General features: G+C 61.6%; 1 protein-coding gene across 2 annotated transcripts in view; it reads right to left on the bottom strand.

Annotated features, from left to right (window-relative positions):
• Positions 1-3,533: 3,533 nt before the first annotated feature.
• ATOSB (atos homolog B) overlaps positions 3,534-23,104 on the bottom strand; it is a 63,800-nt gene continuing 44,229 nt past the window's right edge. The window contains exons 2-10 of one of the 2 annotated variants that reach the window (XM_032800416.2): positions 16,010-16,141; positions 15,250-15,446; positions 13,325-14,687; positions 9,971-10,029; positions 9,498-9,603; positions 8,047-8,205; positions 7,002-7,070; positions 5,042-5,244; positions 3,534-4,517 (exon numbers count right to left, since the gene is read on the bottom strand). In XM_032800416.2, the coding sequence (XP_032656307.1) occupies positions 4,364-4,517; positions 5,042-5,244; positions 7,002-7,070; positions 8,047-8,205; positions 9,498-9,603; positions 9,971-10,029; positions 13,325-14,515 (1,941 nt within the window). In that variant the 5' untranslated portion in view covers positions 14,516-14,687; positions 15,250-15,446; positions 16,010-16,141 and the 3' untranslated portion in view covers positions 3,534-4,363. The remainder of the gene's footprint in view (positions 4,518-5,041; positions 5,245-7,001; positions 7,071-8,046; positions 8,206-9,497; positions 9,604-9,970; positions 10,030-13,324; positions 14,688-15,249; positions 15,447-16,009; positions 16,142-23,104) is intronic. The other variant, XM_032800417.2, reaches the window with a different exon arrangement.

The following is a 23,104-nucleotide window of genomic DNA, read 5'->3' as shown; positions in this document are numbered from 1 at the left end:
AGGGAGCGTTCCGCACCAATTCAATCAGCCACACTGAACAACCCACCTGCCCTCTCTGCGTCCTTTGTCTTGTCCTTGCTAGCACATTATAGCACTGGCCCCCTCCTTACGCTTTGTCTCCAGCTGGTCAACCCTGCTGGCTTTCCCTGCCCTGGTCAGCATTCACGGTGTGTTGTTGCTGGATTCAAATGGTCGGCACTGAAGTGGCATTGTCTCTGGAACTCTCCATGCGGCTTGGGCCACAGGCACAGACGCCGGCATCACTCATACCTGGAATCTCTGCAAAGAGTAAACACTTTCGCCTCCCACCTAGTTAACCAGCAGCAACATGGGAACGAGGCATATGCACATGTATTTATACAAACATATATTATGAAAATTCCACTTGGTCATACCTGTGCTTGTCCTACAGCCCTGGGCGCCTGCTCCTGGGTGGGTTCGGGATAGTCCTGGAGCCCCTCTGCACCCCGCTGGCCTCTATGGCCTGGACCCTCTCCCCACAGCAACTTGCTTGCTCCTCCCCATTTCAGACTATTTTACCTAACAAAACTGTGTTGAAGATATCCTGTGAGTACGATTTCCAGACATGCAGCCACACGATGACCTTCTTGCGTCATCGATCTTCCTTGGTGCCTGTGGGGGAGGAGGGCCCGGCGAGACACCCAGTCGATTCCGCTGTGCCAGCCCGCCAGGAGGTCTCTGCTACCTGATGCACTAGGTAGGAGCTTCTAGGGTGGCGAGGGGGTGTGGCATGAGTCCCATCCCTGGTAGCTGGCCCTTTCTGAGGCCGAGCTCCTGCCCCTACTCCACCTCCTTTTCCGCCGCAGTTTCCTGTTTTTTCCTGGACCGGATCTGAGCCCAGGGTGGCATTCCCTTGCAGCATGCCTGACTTCATACCACTGGACAACAGAAGATGGCGGCATCCTTGCTGCCAACCTGCAAGTGCCAGGGCCCATAGCGCGTGACCTTGCTGGGCAGCTTTTTGCTGCCGGGCCTTTGGCAGCGGAAGCAGTGCCTCTAAGGGGATGGAAAAGGTCATGGAAAGCTGCAGCCATGTGGAGAGGGTTGCGACATGCTGATCTCCCCTCTGCAGCCGAGCCCTGGGAACCCACAACCTGGCCTGCTGCCAGCTCCTGCCTTCCTGTATGGCCCAAAGGAGCGACTGCTCTCCCTGGCAGCCCTGCTCTGCCTGGGAGTCTTGTTTCCTTCAGTTTCACATGCTCCAAGTCGGGAAGGATCTACCTCATGACGAATCCGGACTGCTCTTCTCCCGCAAGTCGATCGATCACTCGGGATCCCCTACGAACGACATCCTTCACAAAGATGCAAGGCCTGTCTACTCACCCCGGCCTGAAGCGCGGAGCCCTGCCCCCTCTCCCCCCGCACCCTGCCTTCGTAACAAGTAAAGGCACAGAGAGCGAGCTGTTCCTCGCCCAAAGATATCCGGGCCCGCACCAAGCTGTGGGTGGTGGCCACAGACACACCCTCCCTTGACAGCAGACTTCACGCACACTGTGCAGAATAGAGCTGGAGGCTAGGGGGATGAGATCATGGAGATGGCTGCATGTGTGCAGCAGAGCTGCAACGCTGGCTCCTGTGCCCCATCGAGTCCAGAGACGCTCCTAGGACTCTGGCTGCACCAGCTCCGCTGCCCTTCAAGGGGGCTTCGGGGCCCCGGCTGTGGCTCGGCTTGGGCGGAGCTGAGTGGCTCCGCCAGGCTGGTGGGGAGGTTGGAGCGATAGGCAGCTCTCAGGAGGGGAAGGTCTGTATTTATTAGTATTTATTGTTGGTGGGCCAGGAATGAGAGTCACGTGTGGGCTCGTAACCCCAGCCTGTCACAAGTGCAGCGAGTCAATGGCTCTGCTCCTTGGTGCCCTGTTCATGTTGCACGACCGCTGCGAGCCCAGCCATGACAGCAGGAGTGGAGCAAGAGAGTGCCGACTGGACTGGAGAGACTTGAGTCAGGACTCGAGGCGTTATCAACCAGACTGGTTGGTGGGACTGGGCTGTGGGTTGGGATTGTAGCAGGCGCCTGGCAGGGCAGGGAAGCCAGGGCTCGGTTGGAGGAGGGCACTGGCAGAGCGGGTGGGGGGAGCCTAGGCTGGGCTAGCGGGGGCTGCGGGTTGGGATTCAGGGCACTGGCAGGTTGGGGGGGGACCCAGGGCTGGGCAGCAGGGGCTGCGGTTGGGAAGGGGGCCTGCGAGGTTGGGGGGGGAGCCCAGGGCTGAGCTAGCAGGGGCTCGGGTTGGGGTGAGGGCATTTGGCAGGTTGGGGGGGGGAGCCACGTGAGGCTGATGCAGGTGCTCGGGTTGGGAGTCGGGCACTGGCAGAGCGGGTGAGGGGGAGCAGCTTGGGCTAGCAGGGGGCTGCGGTGGAGTGGGGGCATGGCAGGTTGGGGGGGGCGCAGGGCTGATGCAGCAGGGGCTGCGGGTTGGGATGTGAGGGGCATGGCAGGGTTGGGGGGGCCCAGGGCTGAGCTAGCAGTGGCTGCGGATTGGAGTCAGGGGCCTGGCAGGGTTTGGGGGAGCAGGGCTCAGCTAGACACAGGCGTGCAAGTTGGGATGAGGGCACTGGCAGAGCGGCGGGGGGGAAGCCAGGCTGGGGCTAGCAGGGGGCTGCGGATTGGGCTGTCAGGGCACGGGCAGGTGTTGGGGGAGCGCAGGGCTTGAGCTAGCAGGGGCTGCGTTGGGGTAGGGCATGGGAGATTGTGGGGGGAAGCCCGGCGAGGTAGCAGGGGGCTCGGTTTGGGAGTGAGGGCACTGCAGGCGCGTGGGGGGGAGCCCAGGTGGGCTGCATGGGCTCGGGTTCGGGGTGAGGGCATGGAGAGCGGGTGGGGGCGCCCAGCTTAGCTAGCAGGGGCTGCCGGTTGGGGTCAGGGACTGGCAGGGTTGGGGGGATCCGAGGCTGGGCTAGCGGGGGGCTGCGGGTTGGGAATGAGGGCATGGCAGAGCGGATGGGGGGAGCCAGGGCTGAGCTAGCAGGGGGCTGCGGGTTGGATCAGGGCACTGGCGGGGTTGGGGGGGCCTGGGTGGGCTAGCAGGGCTGCGGGTTGGAGTCGGGCACATGCGCAGCGGTATGGGGGAGCAGGGTGCGTGCAGAGGGTTGCGGGTTGGGTGAGGGGCATGCAGGGTTGGGGGAGCCAAGGCTCGGTGCGGGTGCGGGGTTGGACTCAGGGGCAACTGCAGGCTTGGGGAGCCCGAGCTGGGCTAGCAGAGGGGCTGCGGGTTGGGAGTCAGGGGCCAGGAGGGTTGGGGGAGCCCAGGGCTGGGCTAGCAGAGGCTGCTTGGGTTGGGTCAGGGCAACTGGCGGGCTTGGGGGCCCAGGGCTGGCTAGCAGGGGGCTGTGGGTGGAGTCAGGGCATGCAGGGTTCAGGGGGGAGCCAGGGCTGGGCTGCGGGGCTGCGTTGGGTTGGATGGGGCAACTGCGAGGTTGGGGGAGCCCAGGTGGTCTGCTAAGCGGGGCTGCGGGTGTGGAGTGAGGGGCTCCCAACCCGCAGCCCCCTGCTAGCCCAGCCCTGGGCTCCCCCCCCAACCCTGCCAGTGCCCCTGACTCCCAACCCGCAGCCCCCTGCTAGCCCAGCCCTAGGCTCCCCCCCACCCGCTCTGCCAGTGCCCCTCACTCTCAACCTGCAGCCCTGGGCTTCCCACTGCCCTGCCAGTGCCCCTCAATCCCAACCCACAGCCCCAGTCCCACCAACCAGTTCTGTTGATACCCCTCAGTCCTGACTCAATCTCCCCTGCCAGTCCAGTCCTGCACGTCTCTTGCTCAGCTCCTGCTGTCATGCTGGGCTGCGCAGCTGGTCGTGCAACATGAACAGGGCACCAAGAGCAGAGCCCATTGGACTCGCTGCACTTGTGATCAAGGCTGGGTTACGAGCCACATCGTGGACTCTTCATCCTGGCTCCCCACCAACAATAAATACTAATAAATACAGTACCTTCCCCTCCGAGAGCTGCCATCTGCTCCATCCCTCCCCACAGCCTGGGAGCCAGCTCAGCTCCGCCCAAGCCGAGTCCCACAGGCCGGGGGCCCCGAGCCCCCCTTGAAGGGCATGGCCTGGAGCTGTGCAGCCAGAGTCCTAGGAGCGTCTCTGACTCGATGGGGGCACAGGAGCCAGCGTGCCAGCTTCTGCTCACACCATGCAGCCATCTCCATGATCTCATCCCCCCTACGCCTCCCATGCTCATTCTCTGGCACAGGTGCGAAGCTGCTGTCAAGGGAGGGGTGTGTCTGTGCCTCACCACCCCACAGCTTGGTGGGGGCCGATATCTCTGGGGGAGGAGACAGCTCCGCTCTCTTGCCCTTTACTTGTCTACGAAGTGCAGGGGTGAGGGTGGAGAGCGGGGCATGGGCCTCCCCGCGCTCAGGCCCGGGGTGAGTAGCAGGGGTTCCTTGGCATCTCTGTGAAGGATTTCAGTTCGTAGGGGATCCCCGAGTCGACCTCGATCGACTTGCGGGAGAAGAGCAGCCGGATGTCGTCATGAAGGTAGATCTTCCCCGACTTGGAGCTGTGAAACCTGAGGGCAAACAAGACTCCCTGAGGCAGAGGCCATGGGCTGCAGCAGGGAGGAGCAGTCGCTCCTTTGGGGCCATAGCAGGAAGGAGGAGCTGGCAGCAGGACCAGGGTTGTGGTGTTCCCAGGGGGCTCTGGCTGCAGGAGGGGAGCTCAGCACTGCAACCCTCTCCTCATGGCTAGCAGCTTTCCCATGACCTTCCATCCCCCTTCAGAATGGCCACTGCTTCCCGCTGCCAAAGGCCCCGGAGCCAAGAGCTGCCCCAGGCAAGGTCACGGCTATGGCCTGGCAGCCTTGCAGGTGGCAGTCAAGATGGCCGCCATCTCCTGTTGTTCCCAGTGGTAATGAAGTCAGGCTGCTGCAAGGGGAATGGCCACCCCTGGGCTCAGAATCCTGGTCCAGGGGAACAGGAAACTGCGGGGGAAAAGGAGGTGGGAGTGGGGCAGGAGCTCCGGCCCAGAAGAGGGGCCAGCTCCAGGGTGATGGGACTCATGGCCATCCCCCGCCCTCGCCACCTCAGCTCCTACCTCAGGTGCATCAGGTAGCAGAGGACCCTCCTGGGCGGGCTGGCACAGGCTGGATCACTGGGTGTCTCGCCGGGCCCCTCCTCCCCCACAGGCACCAGGAAGATGCGATGACGCAGAAAGGTCATGTGGTTGGCTGGCATGTCCTGGAAATCGTACGTCACCAGGAACATCTTCACCACAGTTTTGTTAGGGTTAAATAAGGTCTGGAAATGGGGAGAGAGCAGGTCAGCTGTGGGGAGAGGGTCCAGGCCATAGGAGGCCAGGCTGGGGTGCAGAGGGGCTCCCAGGACGTATCCAGACCCCACACAGAGCAGGGGCCAAGGGGCTGTAGGACAAGCACAGGATATGACCAAGTGGGAATTTTTCATAATAATATTTTGTATAAATACAGTGCATGCCTCAGTTTCCCCATGTGCTGCCTGGTTAACTAGGTGGGGAGGGAAAGGTTGTTTACTCTTTGCAGAGATCCAGGTATGAGTGATGCCTGGCTGTCTGTGGCCTGGGCCCCAAGCCCATGGAGAGTTCCAGAAGACAATGGCCACTTCAGTTGCCTGGACATTTTGAATCCAGCAACAACAACCGTGAATGGCTGACCCTGGGCAGGAAGCCAGCAGGGTCTGACCAGCTGGAGAACAAAGGGCTAAGGAGGGGGCCAGGTGATAATGGCTGCCAAGGACAAGGACAAAGGACGCAGGAGGGGGCAGGTGGGGTTGTTCAGTGTGGGCTGTTGGAAGTGGTGGGAGACGCTCCTGCACTGGGACTAAGGAGGGGTCAGAGGGCTGTAGGACTGACCCAGCTGGACTTTGCTGTAACTTTCCGTTCTGGAGTTTCTACTCTGTGTCCCAGACAGTCAATAGCCCTCCTGCTGCTGCCCCGCTGGCTGGGAGTCGCTGCAGAGTCAGGAGGTCCTGGGGGAGGGGGCACTGCTCCCTTTGGGGGTGCAAGTCTCCCTCCAGTGTCCAGCTCAGGTGGACTCACAGCCCGGTGCTTATGGCGTGAAATAGGGGGGCTGAAGGCTCCGAGGGTTGGTCCCAGGATGCTCTGAGGCTACGGGGCCAATCCCAGTGAGAGTGTGACCCTAAGGGGGCTGATAGTCCCAGGGGGACCCCTTCAGTGTGTTCCAGAGCTGTGCGAGAGCACCGGGCCTGTGGATCCATGACACAGGAATGGGGAGGGACTTGCTGCCAGAGGAACTCTCCTGGGGCCCAGTCAGCCTGGGGCAGGTGTCCAGGTATCAACGATGCATGGGGTGAGGCTTGACATTGGGGTCCCTCATCCCTCAAATCCATGTTGCAGGCACTGCAGTCCTGCTCAGCAACTCCTCACTCCTTCCCTGGCCTCGATCCCCAGCTCCCCCTCTAGCCCCTACCCTAGCAATGGGCAAGACGTTGGCCTTTACCCTCACGACCCCTCTGGTCTCCAGCGACATCTTCCCCTGCCCCTGCCCCTGCTCAGCCCTGGCTGCACTAAGGGCTTCCGAGCAGCATCCTCCAGCCACTTGAGCTCTCCAGACCTGTAAGAGAGTGGTGTGTCCTAGTGGCCTGAGCAGGACTCCTGGGTTCCGATCCCCACTCTGACACTGCAAGGCCCTGGACCTAACCCTAGCCCTTCTGTGCTTTACTTTCCCCATCTCTGAAGCCTCTATTCAAGTTCCTATATAGATGCCCATCACTGTGGCATCTGAGTCCAGCTCCCTGCCAGAGCTCCTTATAACTGCCCTCCCTGCACCTCTGCTCTCCCCTTCTCCTTCCCCTGCCAGTCCCCATGGCTCCTGCATCACCCCGTGCCTGGAACATGCCCGCGGTTCCTCCAGCTCCCAGAGGCTGTTCCGGACCCATCTCTCTGGAGGCTCCAGGCCCAGCCCATTCCGCGCTGCCAGACACCACCAAGCACTGACCGGGCCACGGCAACCGCCCTCCACCCCCCGCCATTGTGCCATGGAGAACAGGAGCCCACTCACCACTTGGATGGTTCCAGCTTTGGGGACGCTGTACCCCTTCTTTCCCAAGGCCTCCAAGTCTATCACTCCCTGGGACAAGGCCAAGAGAAAGCACATGAGCCATTTTGCAGCACCGCAGGCCAGCCCGGCCCCGACACAGGGCCCAGGAGCAGTCTGGTACAAGGTCGCCAGAGGGGACTCTCGGCAAAGCCCCACCTGCCCCCAGAAGAGATCTTCTCCCCCAGCACACCGAGGGGCTAGATGCAGCCACACCCAGAGCCCAGGGCTGCCTGCCCAGGAGACACAGCAGAGAGGTGAAGGTGAGATCATCCAGTCTGATCGGCTGCGTGCCACAGGCCACCACCGCCCACAAAACCCAACAGCCGAGCTGGAGCAGAGCATCACGGCCCACGGCAGACAGGACGTGTGCACCACAGGCAGAGAACAGGAAGGCCCAAGACCCCCACAATGCCTGGGAATTGATGCAGGATTCTGGCTGCAGGCTGGGGAGGAGCTGGCAGAGGGTCTCCCCTCCACTAGTGCCCTGTAAGGTGGGGTGTTTCCCCGCTGACAGGTTGGGGTTCAGAGTTCACGGGTGCTGGACTCGCTGCTCTGCACCTAGAGCCAGCACCTGGGTGGGGAAATCCAGCCCACGGGCGACTGGCGACCCACTGGCGTCTATACTGCTACTCACAGCTGACAACTTAATACAGAGGGGCAACCCAGGGCGACTCCAGGTCCCGGCATGTCCTGCCAGCCAAGAATACGATGTGAGCGGCCAGTCACCTTCCAGCCCTCCATTTCTAGGCCTCTAATCACAGCACAGGCAGCCCCCACCCCACCATGCCAACCCCCTCCCCCAGAGCGGTAACAAAGCCAAGCTGAGGAGTGGATCCCGAAGTCATGGGCTTGTCTCCCCCACCAGCAGCCCCTGGCACGTGCAGTTTCTCTGAAGAGGAGAGCCTCAGCCTGCTCCATTTTGCACTGTCCCTGCTCTGCCTGAACAGACTGTTCCACCCTGTGCCAGCGAGCACCCTATGCCCCTAGCCCCTGCCGAGCAGCGTACCAGGAAAGGCGAGGGCGCGCTGTGTTCCGAGATGTCGAAATAGGTCACATCGACAGGTAAGGTGGCGTGTTGGGGGCAGTATGAGCCGCTGGCCCCGATCTCCGCAGTGAACCCTTCAATCCTGCCTGACGGGGCAAAGCGCCCCTTCAGGATGGACTCCTGGGGAAAAGAGATGAGGGAAGGGCGCAGCCCTCAAATGCCAATTCTGCTGCTAACCCTGAGCCTGGCCTCTCTGCGTTCCAGTCCCAAGCCAGCAGGGTCCTGCCAGGACTGTGCCCTGCACCCCAAAGGCATACATGTATCCTGCACCCCAGCCCTATAGGAACACTCATGGTGGTATCCCAGCGACCTGACTGCTTCCATCGTGGATCTTACGGTAATGCCCGTCCCCACAGGCTCCGAACACACCTGTGGGCATTAAAGACCCGGGGCACTCTGTGCAAGTCAGGGAATTAACGCCAGGGCCTGGGAGAATTTACACAACTCCTGAATCCCTCTCAGTTTCACTTCAATGCAGGATGCTTTCGTGTCCTGGCCCAGACTGGGGGGTAGGGTTGCTGTGCGCTGTTAAACAATTGCTGCACTTCGCCCCAGACGTGGTGGCACTGCAGCAGTGGGAGTGGCCCGTGCACTGCAGTGTGTTGTGGACGTCTGTCCATAAAGCACCCCCCAGGAGGAGAGACACAGAAGGCCACAGATTCAACATGGACTTTAATCCCCAGATGTCGCAGACCCAGCTGGGGGCAGTAAACCCAGCAGGCGAACTAGGAGAGAGCTCTCAGTGGGAAATGGGAACTAGACTTCCCCATCCTTGGGGCAGCTGGAGCCTGGAGGCTTCTTCTTTAGCCACAAGAGGCTAAGCTTTCAATGTTGTACCCCCCACTCCAGCCACCTGGCCTAAGCCTGTCCCATACACCTCCCTCCCCCTAGGCCCCACGAGACTGCCAGCGAGGCAGCCAGTTAGTGCCCAAGGGGCTGCTGTTTATGATGTGGGCACCTTCCCCCGACAGAGCCGGGCTGAGGCCAGCCTGTCTGATGTGCCGTGCCCTACGCCGGGAACAGGGGAAGAGAGGGCGAGTGCCAGGCTGGGGAAGTGCTGGGGCAGACTGCGACTGCAGCAGCCTCTCCCTCATCCTATCTGGGAAGGGGAGAGAGAGTCAGGGGGACGGGGCAGCCCAGCCTGGGATCTCATAGGGCCAGGAGCGCCACCTCACACATACTGCCTACTGGGCCGAGCTGTCCCTTTGGGGAATGCTCTGAAGCACAGACCACACGGACACGCTCAAGTCCATGACAGCACCATGGGGAGAGAGAGGAACACGCAATTCCCACCCTAGGAGCTGCACAAAGGCAGCCAGTGCCAGAGCAGGCCCTAGGGGGGCTCATTCCCCTCCCATCCCAGAGGTGCTTTCTCCCCCATCCCAGGCCATGGGCCTCCAGGCTATGGTTACCTCAAAGTTCCCCAGCAGAGCATGGCTGAAGGAGGTGGTGGCCCAGGCAGCTGCAGAGGGCCGGGTGCCCACAGGCCCCTTCCGGAGGCTGCTGCGGAGATGTCTCCTTCAAAGAGAAGGCAGCATCAGTGCTGGTCTTGGGCAGCCTCGGGCTCCCACTCCCATTCTCCCCAGAGGTCACCTGCCCCTGTCATTGGACCCCCAGACCACACAGTTCCTCACAAGAGGCAGGCAGGATACACCCACCGGCTACCTAAGGGTCCAAGGGACTCCAGGTGGGAAGGAGGCTGGGGAGGGTCTGTGCGGATGCACCCTGTCCCAAACAGAGGGGCCTGGGCATGGGAGGGCAATCGCCCCAGGCACCAACCCCCGCACCAGGGAAGAGAGGGGCAGCCCCCTTGCCCACAGTGCCCGGGACCCCCGCGGCTTTGCCCTGAGCCCAGCAGGGGCACGAGACAGCTCAGGACACTCACGATTTCAGGCGCAGCCCACTCTTTAGCCTTCGCCCCACCGCAGTGCCACCTGCTGAACTCTAGGGAGACAAGAGGCCAAAGAGCTGTATTAGGGGCTGCAAACGGGCCAACTCCAGATCACCCACCAGCCCTCTCCCAGTCCAGGACCCACACCCACCAGCTCTTCCCATCACACACATCAGCACCTCCCTGTCACAGCTGGCCCAGAGAACGCCCTCTCCTCCCTCAATCAGCTCTACGCACAGGACACCAGACTGTCACTCGTCCTGTGCGCACCAGTAAGCAGCTGCCATGTTCCACTCAGAGGTGGCTGCATGGTGGTGGCAGAGCGTGCTGTCTGCTGGGCCCCCTCCCTAGATGAGAGCGACGAGGGGAGAATGGCCAGGGGCTGGCACTGGGGCTGCCTTGGCCCTGAGTGACCATTCCTGACTGCCCATTAGAGCTACAAGCTACCCCATTCCCTCAGAGTCCCCACACCAAACTGCAGTCTCCCCTGCCTCCCACCCCTCCCAGGGATCAGGTCAACACAGCAGGGCTCCCAGAGCAACAGACATGTCAGGGAAAGCCCCATTAGATCACCCTCTCCAGGCCCACCTCTCAGGCCCTGCACTCGATTCTCCAGGCTGGGTTCAACCCTGGTTCTCTCAGTGGCAGGGACTCTGGCGTGAGAGGCACCTCATTCCCCCTCTTCACTTCAACCCATTACTCCAGGAGTCCCCTCCTGGGCATTACCACAGCCCGTGGCTATGGCTAGCTCAGCCACCAGCAGAGGCCACGGCTCCTGCCAGCCAGACTACGGAGCCACTGGAAATCTCCAGCTGAGGAATCCACAGCCAGGGCCAGGGGGAGAGATTTAACCCTTGCCTCTCTTTGGGTAGACGGTGGGCTTACCCCACTGATCCCAAGGGGCTTTCCATGATCTCTGCTGCTCCCAGGAGCCTGTGTCAGGCAGCAAGGACTGCCAGGGCTCCAACAGGGCATGTCCCAGGTGCAGACCCAGCCGAGAGTGTCGGACAGTTCCCCTCCCGCTTCCCCGGGCGCGCGCGCACACAGAGAACACACACAGATGGAGATCTGTCTGTCCCAGCCCCACCGGCTGCAGGCATCCCGGCAATATATTAACAGGCCCAGTGCCCTGCGAGCCGTCACAGCTCCGATAGGTACTTTCCACAAGCCGGCCAGAGCTGGGCAGAGCCCAGGACCACACATTTACAGGGCAAGCAAAGGTACTAGGACATCGTCAGCGTGCAGCTGGGCTTTGAATGCCCCCAATGCCCTCCATTCACCTCCACACACAGAGAACACATCCCCAGGGGCCGAGCTGCAGGCAGGCCTGGAATGACACTTACCAGGCGGGGCCCTGGCAGCTCTGGGTCACTAGCCAGTCCCGGGTCACTAGCCAGTCCCAGATGATTCATGCCAGGTCCCCAGCAATGCCCAGCAGACACAGCTGCACGGCTCATGCTGCTCCCACCTTCCCCACAGCCAGCAGCCCCTGGGCCGAGCCCTGAGAGGCTGCGAGCAGCCAAACCTGGGCTGAGCTACCAGCTGGGAGCAGCTGAACCCCTTTATAAAGGGCACTCGCCTTTCTAGGCATTTTACTTTCTGGAAGAGACACAAAAGGGCAGCACAAAACAGCAACGAGCCAGCCAGCCCCTGGCCGGTGTGAAAGGGGGTGAAGGTTCCAGGGTGCTGGACAATAGGCGGCTGTCTGGAATGGGGTGGAGAGCAGGGCTGGAGGGGAGCACTCCTAGAGCAGGGGGCTGGGAAACTGCTCCCATAAGGAAGAGCCAGGGAGTCGGGAAGATCACTGGGCTGATGGGGACGGCACGAGGCTGTTCACACACCAGAGTGCCCGAGGATTGCAATTGACACGTGCCAGGCTGCAACAGGCGGCAGCAGGGCAGAACGGAGGGGGATGTGGTCAGCTGGCCTTGTGCTCCTGACAAGCACCAGGGTGCGTGTGCCCAGCACGTTTGTGTATGTGTCAGGCGTGTTCGCGTGCATGCCAGCTGGGGGCAGAGCACACATCAGTCCTTGCACAGCACATCTATCCCCCAGCCTCAGGAGTCACTGCAAGCGGCAGGCCTGCCAGAGATGGGGGGCGCCTGTCCGCTCCGCGCCACCTGTGACCCCGCAGCGCAGGAAGTGGCAGGGCAGGGAGACGTCTCCTCTCCATCCAGCTCACTAGCCGACAGGGTCTGGACTGGGGACAGCCTGGGCCACCCTGAGCATAGGAGGGAGCAGCTGGATTGGCAGGGAGCAAATCTGGGACAGGAAGCACGGCCGAGGACTCAGGCTGTCCCCTGGCAAGGGGTCTCCGGGCCCCCTTCCCACACTCTGGGCACAGCACGGTCACCCCCCCCCTACCCCCAGGGCACCTGAGCCTCTGCCTGGCACCGCACAAACAGCAGGAGAGGCAGTCCTGGCCTGGGGAAGGGGGGCCTCTCTCTGCATTCTTGCCCCAGGGGCAGCCAACCCCCACAGGGGGCCCCTCTCTGAGCCTGGAGGTGCCAACCGTGCCCAACTCACAGTGCAGAGGCCCACCAGGCACTGGGGTGCCAGGACAGCCAGACTGGGCGCAGGATTTGGCTGACTCAGGGTGGCAAGCAGGGTATCAGGGGGCTCACCCGGGCTCTGGGGAAACCAGGAACTGAGATGGGGAGGTCCCAGGCTCAGGGCAGGAAGCTTCAGAGGCCAAGCTCAGCCCTACTGCAGTCAGCCAGGAAGGGCCCTGTCTGCCTCAGGGAGCAGTAGGAGGTTACCGGGCTCTGGGAAGCCCCTGCTCCTCCTGTGTCTGTAACGGCTAGAAGAGAATCCACAGGCTACCCCTCCGCACAGACAGGCCCTGCCACAAAGCGCCCACCTCAGGCAGTGTCACAGCAGAGGGGTCTGCTGCTCTCCAGGTTCCGGGATCCTCAGACTCTCCTGCACCCCCCAGCTCCACCTGCTGCCTCCTCCACTCCCCCAGTGCTGCACTTTCCCCCACATGCCCCCAGGGAGCTGGAGAGGGTCCAAGCACCATGGCCAGGCAGGTCTCACTGCAGGCCGAATGCTGCCAGGAGTCAGAGACCTGCAATGCCAGGCTCCAAACTCTGCTACAGGTGGAGTCAGCAGACGAGCCCTGAACCCTGGACTCTTCCAGCCCCCGGTCTGTGGGAAGCGGGGACAGGACACACCTTACACTCCAGCCCCTTCCCCAGCTCCCTACTGACCCGACACTTCCCTTCCACAGCGTCTTACCCATGGCCCCCACCCTATCAGCGAGCCCCTCAGTGGCTTCCCATCCACTCACTCCTTCCCCAGCTCCCTTAGGCCCACCCTTCCCGCTCCAGCCCTGCAAGAGGCGCTCACCTTGGCTCCTGGAAGCAGGTGGTTCCAGAAGGGGGCGCCCTTGGCATCGGTGCTGCGGCAGGCAGTCAGGATGGGGTGGCACAGGGGGGGCCTCTTCTTCCTCACTGGCACCACGCTCTCATCTTCTGAACTCGAGTCTGCCACACCTTCACCCGAGGGCAGCAGCTTCCTCTTAGCCGCGCAGTTGCCCCCGCCGGCCCCGAGGAGCCTGCTGCCCACACAGGGCGTTTTCTCCAAGGAGCCCAGGCCGTTGGTCTCGGGGTCCAGGGCTATCCGTGGGGTGCTGGGCTCCTTGTGCCCAGTCAGCTGCTCCTCTCCTCTACCAGCCCCGTTGCTGTGCGCGGGGCTGCCCCCTGGCTGCTCCTCCCCCCTCCCACCCGAGACTGTCCAGGATTTTTGTGCAATATTGTGCAAATCAATGTCAAGTAGATTTTGGCTGCTAGCCCTTTCCTCCCTCTGGGCCCCGTTCCCCTCCGCAGGCTGCTCCCTGGCTCCAGCCAGCCGGGGGAGCTCCCTGCCACCAACTGAGCCACAGGCTCTGGGACTCGCCAAGAGGCCATCCCCAAGCCGGGCAGGGGAACTGTCTCTCATGTGCAAAGTGCTGCAAGCTGTGTGCTGTGGCCAGGAGGAGGCAGCCTCCCACGATCTGTCCTCTCTGCAGGCCCTGGGGCTGCCCTCCCGGGCCCCTGTCCGGCCAGGGCTGCCTTCACATCGGTGCTCCACTACTCGCAGGCCGCTGTGGGAGAAGTGCTGGGCCGAGCCGCAAAGGGACAGCTCCTCCACCAGCAGCCCGTCCTCCAAGGAGTCATTGTCTGGGAAGTCCTTGCCAGGGTGTAGCTCCCCAGGGACCCCGTCCTGCCTGGCCTCAGCCCCCAGGCCCCCCCAGTGGGTTCGCTTGTGATCCCGCCCAGCCTCCGGAGCCCACTGCTCTGGGTACCCTCTCTTGATGGCCTGTCGCCCACCCCCAGCTCTCTGGTCTGCTGGCTCGGAGGAGCTGGAGAGGTGGGAGAAGATGGAGACCTGGTAAACCTTCTGCCGCTTGATCTCCGTCTTGTTGTAGCCCATCACGATGCTGTGGCGGGGGCAGTGCTCTGGGGCGGGCTCCAAGGCTGCCTGGCCGCCTGCCCGGGACAGGCCCGAGTCCGTGCCATGCTCCTGGGGGAGGGACGCCTCAGCATGGATGTGTCGCATGGAGCCTTAGCGGGCTGGACCCCAACCAGAGCCAAAGATGAAACAGCCCATAAAGCGGCAGGGAAGAGGTGTACGGTGTCACGAGGTCACAGGACTGAGGAAAGGCGGTGGTGTGTCAGACCCCTTCCCTCCGGACAAGCCCTCCCCTACGGAGTGCACTGCAGTGCCGCATCTGTGGGGAGCAAAGGGGAGGGGATCAGCCTCTGAGAGCCTGGCCCAGCCACCCCTCCCTGGTGCTTCAGGCCTCGCTCCTGCCCCGGGCAGCCCAGCAGGTTGGGGCAGAGGCCCACAGACTGCCCTAGCCCACATCTCCCACTCCCAGGGCCAGGCCCGCAGGAGGAGCCAGGCTGGTCGGGGAGCAGTGCAGGCCAGCTCTCCAGAAGCCCTGCAGCCTGGAGGCGCGGGAGGGTTACCAAGCCCCAGAGGAGAGGAGGCTGCTGAAGCCTACGAGAGTCTATGCCGCCCCGCAGGGACTGTGCTGGGACCTCAGGCCCCACACTCAGAGGAGTCCCTGGCTGGGCCAGTCAGCGCTGTAAGGCAGGGGCCATGGGGAACAAGTCCAGACACACACCAGGTCGTGCCTCAGCTAATCCTCTGGCCACAGGAGCCGGGCAGGCTAGCCTGGCCTCAAGGGGCCAAGCAAATGCTCAGTTCCCCTTTGCTTTAGAAGCCAGTGCAGGTTGCCAAGCCGTCATCTTCCTGATCACTCATTCAGGCTGCGGCTGGGCACTCACCACCCACCCCTCGCCGAGCAGCTGTCCTGCCCCAGCAGCAGACCGTCGTTGGCACAGCTAGCTGGAGACACCTGCCATCCGGGCACCCCCCAGAGGCGGCGCGGCTGCCGAGGAATGGCTCCCACCATCACGGGCATCGGGATCTGCCTCCAAATCACCGCAGGGGCCTAGCTGGCTCTCAGGCCTGTTCAGCGGTACTAAGGGGGAAGGAAAGGGAGGGTTAACACGACTCTGTACCCGCTGATGCCGGCAGAGAGAGCAGGGGGTGGAACGCTTGGGGAGGACAAGGGCAGGTGAGACACTAATTTAAACCAGGCTGGCCCAGATGCAGCCCACAGCCCCCTCACCTATAACAGAGGCCAGGGCACGGAGCCTGGAGCTACCCTTCCACTGGGATTCATAAGCACTGGTGGGGACAGGAGCCCAGCTCTGTAGCCAGAGAACTCCCTCTTCCTAGACCTGGGTGCTAGGGGCTGGAGGAGGAGAGGAGAGGCCAGGCCACAGGGAGCGGGGGAAGCAGCAGGGCCGGGGGCATTAGAAGATTCACTGGGCGGGTGGAGACCTGCCATTACAGGACCTGTGGCTGACTTGCCCTGCCACCTGGGACACAGCCTCAAGGGGCACCTGCTTGCCAATCGCACCTGGGATTCCCCATAACAAAGGGCTCCACCACCTGATGCAAAGCAAGAAGCCTGTCCATGCTGGGGGTGAGTCAGGATGGATCCTTACCAGCTTTGGCCGGCGTTCAGCCAGCGCTCACCTGCTCCAAGGCACCCTCCATGGGCTAGGCTGGACTGCAGGGCAGCAGCAGACGGACCCCACGCAGCATCGCTCCAGCCGCTGCAGCAATGGCTGCACACTCACAATCCCACCAGCACGTCAGACATGGCACCTGGGTGGAGAGACAGCAACTCAGCCGCAGAGCCCCCACATGGCCTGGCTGACACTACACACACACCCCTCCCTGCACAGCTCACACCCTCCCTAAAAGAGGCAGCCCACCATGTGCAGCTCGGAGGGAGCATGTCAGACACAGCAAGTCCCTCTAGTGTGTCCTATTCCACTGGGCAAATTCAAATTGCTTCCCCCTGTGAGTTTGGTGGCACTGGAAGGGGGTAGACTGAGTGCCCAGGACAGAAGATGGAGCAGACCACACCAGGCCAGACACCCCAGCCACACATCAGGACTGGAAGGAACAACCCCCTGGGCAAAGAGAAGCAAATGCCAGCTCTGGCCCATTCAGTCACTGGCCCCTCTCCTGCAGAGGCTCCCAGCAAAGGGGCCAGTGCAGGAGACTGTCTGGGGGGTGCAGAGATCGGTCCCGCTGGGTGTAGATAAATACGCCTGTGGGTTACCCCAAGAGCTGGGACCGCTGGGCCTCCCAAAGGCAGTGACCAACCTCATTCAAACTCAGACAAGATGCGAAATTCAAGCCAACCTCCCAACCTGCGGCTGGATTAGAGCCGGTGGCCCCTAGAGGGGAAACACCCCGTTTCCTGTTCCCCACCCCTGAGCCAGCCAGGCCCCACCCCACCGGTTTGGAACCAGTACCCTAGAGAGACAGGGTACACAGCCCTTCCCGACACAGTGGCCCAGACACATGGGATCAGAGTGAGAACAAGATGGTGAAAAAGCCCCAGATCCTAATGGCCTATGAGCAATGCCCACAGTAAGATGTCATAGGAAAGACACAAGGAGGTTTCCAAAAGTATCCTTGCCCTGGATGTCCGCGTACATCCCAGCTCCTTGGCCCTGTCACTTGGATTGGAAGTTCTCAGGAACAGGGCCTGGTGTTAAGCTGTCACATTCGGCACCCAGCGCAGCACAGGAGCTGGACAAGCAGCCAGCCAACTCTTCCCTACTTTTCTAATGGTGCCTGAAATGAACACGTTCACTCCCCTGGCTGTGCACCAGCACCACAAACACCGTCAGCGGAGCTGCGGCAAGAGCTGAAGGGAATTCAACTACTGCCAGGGCTCAGCTTGGCCTGCTGGCTTCCCGGCCTCCCAAACCTAGGAAGCAGAGAGTGAAGATACATAGAAGTGCTATTTAGACTTGCAGAGCCACGCTGCAGCAGGTAGAACGTAGATCTGCAGTAGGGTGATGGCCAGATGGAAATACCAGCCTCTTTCTGATCCCTCACCCAGAGCGCGATGGAGCTAGCGGAGGGCGAGAGGTGTGCAGGCCCTGTCCACACCTCCAGGCCACATGGGAAAGTGCAGCTACGCTCACCCCCATCCTGGCTGGGGATGGAGAACTGGGATGCCAGGAATACTGCACCCCTCAGCACCAGGGGTGGGATTCTGCCCAGGGTGCCAGGACTTGGATGGGAGGAATATCCAGGCACTCCGGGAAGTAGCATTAGTGACTCAGCAGGGTCGATCATCCCTCCAAGGCAGTGTGGTGCTAGGGGCACTAAGCAGCTGGGGGTGCCACCAGCCACAGGATTTAAACCCAGGTGTTGACGACATGCGTCCATTCTAACACAGCCAGCAGAGGGGAGAACAGTCAGGTCAGGCTTGGCCATTTACACTCTACATCCCAATTCCCCCCCCGCGGTAACAGCTCTTCACGTCGCCCCCTAAGCTCTTGTGCAGCATTGCTGTGAGCTGTTCGAGTCTGCATGTCCTACCCCAGAGGCAGCTACATTTCAGGTGTGTCCTGCCATGGAGATAGCATAATAGATTAACAGTCCTAGGGCAGACCCGGCTCAGAAGTCCAGATTCCCGTAGCGGATCCCAGTCACCAGATGCAATGCAACATGGGAACCAGTCAACACACCCACACCGGTCGCTTCTCCCCTGACTGCAGGCTAAAGGATGGGGCCGGGCCAGGCCAGCATGTCTGCGGGAACCTTACTAACCAGACAGCAGCAGGGGCCAGCTCAGCCTGCTGAAGGCAGAATCCCAGGGCTGCTTGGCCTCTAGTCTGGTGTTTTACAATCAAGCCTGACTGACAGCACCAGCTCTGAGCACTGCTCAGGGACCTCGGGCTGCCTGCTGGCACCTGTCCCTTCCTGGCCCAGGAGACACCGGCTGCAGCACTGGCCACATTCTTCCTTCTGTAGCCCCTCCGGCCGGGGCCTGGCCTCTCATGGCTGCACTGACCTCTCTGCCTACGCCGGCTAGTGGCTGCTCAGGGATCCCCCTCGCCACCCTCACTCTGCCCATTACTGCCGCCCTAGGGGATCTCACAGGGCGGGGCCACTGTTGAGGATTCCCCTACTTTCAGGCACACCGTGAAATCACCTCATTCCCATTACCTCCGAGGGGACGACACGCAGGCTGCAGGCCAGACTGCAAGCCGCATGGCAGGTCAGAACTAGGCTCAGCAGGAACCAGGTACCTATGTGGGCAGGACTCAAGCCCTGGAGGCTGCATGCAGGGTGGGCTGAGGAGCTGGGCAAGGCCAGCTGCAGGTCAGTGTGGCTCTGTCCCGGAGGGGCTGCTCCTCCCCACACCAGAGACCCAGCCAGCCTGCAGCTGCACTTTGCTGTTTAGGGCACCCAGCCCCTCCCTGCTACAGCCTGTAACCCTTATATAGAGAGAGCAGCGCACAGCACGGGGCACCAGGAACTCCCACGCTCTGGCAGCACTGACAGACCGACAGACAGGCAGGGACACAGAGCCCGCGCCCTCCCCTCCCCCAGAGGCAGGCAGCCTGCAGGGAGCTAAGGGGAGCCCCCCAGCCGGTAGCTCACTTCCCACTCACCCCCAGCCCCACAGGCCGGCCCAGCTGCAGCACGCCTGGGCTGGAGTTAACCACCCTTCCCCCACAAGCCCAGGCAGTTGGTGCGATTTCACAGGAGTTTAGCCCAAGCTGCTGCTAAGGACGGGGATGGGTCACACGCACTCCCCCTGCCAGCTCTCAGCCCCCACTCCCTCCTACAGAACTAGGGGCACACAGGGCAGCCGTGACACCCCTGGAGGTATGCAGGGCCCCAGCCTGGCCTGCTGGAAGTACCCAGCCAGACAGGGTGTTTACAGTGGGCCACAAATGAAGCCAGGAGCTCCCAGCTCTGCCCCAACTCCCCTTGCTCATACTGTACACCCACCCTCCAAGGCCCCAGAGCAGACAAGCCTGGTGCACCCGAGTCCGGACCTCTCCATGAGGGAATGGCAGCAGCCTGCGCTCCCTCGCTGGCAGAGCACCGGTCAGGCTGCTTTAGGGGTCACCTTCCTCCCACCCCCCAGGTCTTAGACTGAGGATCCAGGAATACACAGGGCCTGGATGTCCTCTCCCAGCCCATCCCTTGCCCTGGGTCTGGAGAAAACTCCATCTTCCACCCAAAGGCCTGTGCTGGAGGAGTCTGTATGGGGCCAATGGAGGGGAGTTCTGCTCTCCAGCTGAATGGCCCCGGGCACATCCCGATGGTGCATTACGGGTGGATGGACATTTACACAGCTGGGGGGTGGGGAGGGGGGCTGGACTGCACCACAGCAAGGGGCAATGGTCTGGCAGGGGCTGGGGGAGCTAGGCGGATCCCTGGTCTGACCTATTTATTGGGATAAGGAAGACCAGGGTCCATTGGCCCTGCTTCAGGGGAGCAGGAATAGTGCGATGAACCAGTGCCCTGACCCAAGGAAGGCAGGGTGACCAGATGAGAGGGGCTGGTGGGCTGATCCGGTGAGGACAGAGGCAAGAACTGGAGCTGAGATGACTGGAGAGGGAGTGTCCTTAGTTGGCTATAGGGTAGACGTGGCAGCTCCTGCAATATTCAGGAGCTTCCTGCCTGGATATGAAATATGGACGAAGCAGATGGAAACCTCACCACTGCCTGGAGCAGGCGGAAGGGAGTGGCAGAGGTGAGCACTGCACAGCACCATGCCTTTCCAGCCTGCCGGTCACTTTCTGACCCGCTCCCAAGCAAGAGGAAGGGATGTGGACCCCCAGACTTCCCCCCTTGTAATGCCCCCCAATGGGGAGGCCAATGGGGGTCACCAGACAGTTGTGCCAGGAGAGAGCACCCAAGGGGAGCTCTCCACCAGCTCCTCCCAGGCAGCAGCACAGCTGGGCTAAGCACACCTTGCCACTGGAAGCAGCTGTGCACCTCCACCTGGTGTTTCCACCTCTCCCTGGCTGGCGGGCCGGGGAGATCTGCAATAGGCAAGGCCTAGAAGCCATGGTGATGGGGCACTCAAAGGGCAGAAGAAGGACAGCAGCACATCAACCCTACTGAAGACAGTCCTGGAGCAGAGGGGCACCCAAGCAAGATAGTTGCACTCTGGGACATGAAGGATGTTGACTGCGGTGCCCGGAGGAGCGACACAGAGTTACCAGGGTCACACCCAAATATGTGTGTCTCGTCACCGCGGCAACGCCAGATTGTCCGGGACATGCACAGAGTGGGGCAAGAGTTTATCTGCTCAGAAATGCAGTTTTGGGTCAATCAAAACTGCTCCTTGGCTCAGGGAGCAGAGCCTGAGTGTGTCCCCCACCCCGAGTGCCTGAATCCCCAGCCGGTTGAGGCACACACACGCTCGCTCTGCCCACTCAATGCGTTTGTATTTATTCAATGGGGAACAGTTCCACAGGAAAGACAGAGCCCCACCCCAAGTACCCCGCAGCCCAGTGATTAGTGCCCTCATCCGTAATGCCGGAGACCCACCGTCAAGTCTCTGCTTCCACTCAGGTAGACTGGGGTCCTGAACGCAGGTCTCCCGCCTCCCAGCTGAGAACGCTCACCATGGGGCTCTGGTTTGGGGGCTTTATTTCTTTGATTGGTCAGGGTTCAGTTTTCGCAACTGCCGGGTTTTATATAATGTCCAACGGGGGGCGGGGGGGGGCTCTCTCCTTGTACACGCCTGTGATGGGGTGTCCACCGCCCACAAGCCCTGAGCAGGCAATGGGGGCCAGCAGGGGAACCAGCGCCTACAGGCAGAGGAGGAGCTGGGATTGGGGTCTAAAGCAAGGAAGTGAGAGCAGGGAGAAGATGGGGGGATGAGCTCTGCAGTCACGCCCTAGCGGGAAAGGGAGCTAGCCAGCAGCAAGGGGCAGAGCCAGGGGGGTGTAAGCCCTGGGTCCGGCCCTGGAGAAGAGGTTGAGGGAGTGAAGTAGCCATGGAGAGCAGAGGAAGCTCTGGTGGTAAACCCAAAGACAGGCCAGGAGCTAGAAAGGGTGGCAGGAAGGAGCCCAGGGAACCAGCAAGGGAGACGCCTGGTCACAGGCTCCCTGGGCTGAACCCAGGTTCCTCTACCAGCCAGTGGCAAAGTGGCTCAGGCTTGGAGCTAGGATGGCAGAGGGACAGCTTGGTTGGTGGGATTTTGTTACGCAGGAGGAGGGGAGGGGGGAATACTAGACAGTGACCTGGCTGACTCACGGAGACGGGGGGGGGACCACAGAGCGAGCAACCGGCCGAAGGGGCCCCAGATGGGGTGACAACTAGTTCCCACACTCAGCCACAAGGAGGCGCACCTTCAATGAGTGCAACCGTTTCATAATAGCGCACTGAGTAATCTCTTCGTAACGCTCCCTAGTGCCCTTCTATATCATACTCGTTCAAACAGTGCTTCGTTCACCTGTACTAGTGAACCTTCAGCCTGCACCAGCAGCCTCTAGGTGCACCAGTTCATGCACAATGCTTTCGTGTGCACAACCCTGGGTTCAGCAGGCCAATGCTCAAACCACTGAGCTATCTGCAGAGAAAGGGGGTGCTGGTGCTGAGAGCAGGGCTTTGGGATCAGCATGGCACTGGGGGATGGATTTGGATACACTAGCTGAACTGGTGGTTTCCCACCCACATCGGGGGAAAGGTGCATTATAGCTGGCACCAGTGCAACCAGGCCAGAGCCAGACACCTGGGTTCAGGCATGGCTGACCACAGTGTAATCTGGGCAGTCAGCGCTTGTAATGCTCCCACGCCCCCAAGGTAAGCCAAGTGTGGATGTGTTCCGTGCAGACAGGGCCGAAGACAGGGAATCCCTGCATAGGCTGGCATCAGTTCCACTGGCCCTCCTGCCCCTGCCCAAGGAGAAGGGTCTGGAAGAATGAGAAGCCTGAGACCTTTGTGGGAGCCTGAGAGGAAGGGGAAAGGCAGTGGACAGACTCAAGGGAAACACCTGGCAAGGGGTGAGGTGAGGACAAGAGGCCAGTGCAGCTCTGAGCCCCTCCTGCTGGGAGCTACAACAGTCAGGGACAGATGGGGGCTCTGCAGCTCCAAGGGCCTGGAGATCCAAGCCCAGGCTCCCGCCATCCTACGTGGGGCCTGGGGAATCTGGCCAAGTAGACAAAGCAGAGTCACGAGGTGCCCAGCACAGCATCCAAGCTGGGCCTAGAGCATGCAAACAGGCAGCAAGGCCTGGGCAGGGGCGCAGGAGGTTGTGACACGAATGCCACCACCCGTAGAGAGGAGATACTGAGGCGGAAAGGGGGAAAGGAGAGAGGGAAACGGAGGAGCCACCGATGAAGCGCTTGCCCCAGAGCCATGAGCCAGGCCCCCCTGGGCAAGGAGGAAGGGCTGAATATGGCCCTGCCTTTGTCCAGCTGCATCTGGGGCTAAGGGAGGCAGGCTGCAGGTAGCCGGCCTGAGTCGCCCACCCAGCAGAACCTGAAGGGAGAGGTGACCAGGGACAGATGCAGAGGATCTCTGGCAGCTCTCATGGGCCCGTGGGAGCCGCGTTCCTTTCCACGAACGGAAATGCTATAGAACAGCTGGCAGAACCTCCCTCAACTGGCAGCAAGGGCAGACAGCTAGCCACGGGTCAAAGGGACTGTGTTACGCTGCCACAAGAGGGAGCTCCCGCAAGCTAAGAGCCTTCGTTCTAACCAATAGGGATTGATTTCTGCACACCTGAGGCAGGTCTCTGAGACCCTGCAGCAGGCAGGACACTGGGTACATCTACACTGTGCTAAAGCC

Source organism: Chelonoidis abingdonii, chromosome 6, assembly GCF_003597395.2.
Source record: "Chelonoidis abingdonii isolate Lonesome George chromosome 6, CheloAbing_2.0, whole genome shotgun sequence".
Lineage (NCBI taxonomy): Eukaryota > Metazoa > Chordata > Testudines > Testudinidae > Chelonoidis > Chelonoidis abingdonii.
This window is presented reverse-complemented; position numbering and strand designations above follow the sequence as displayed.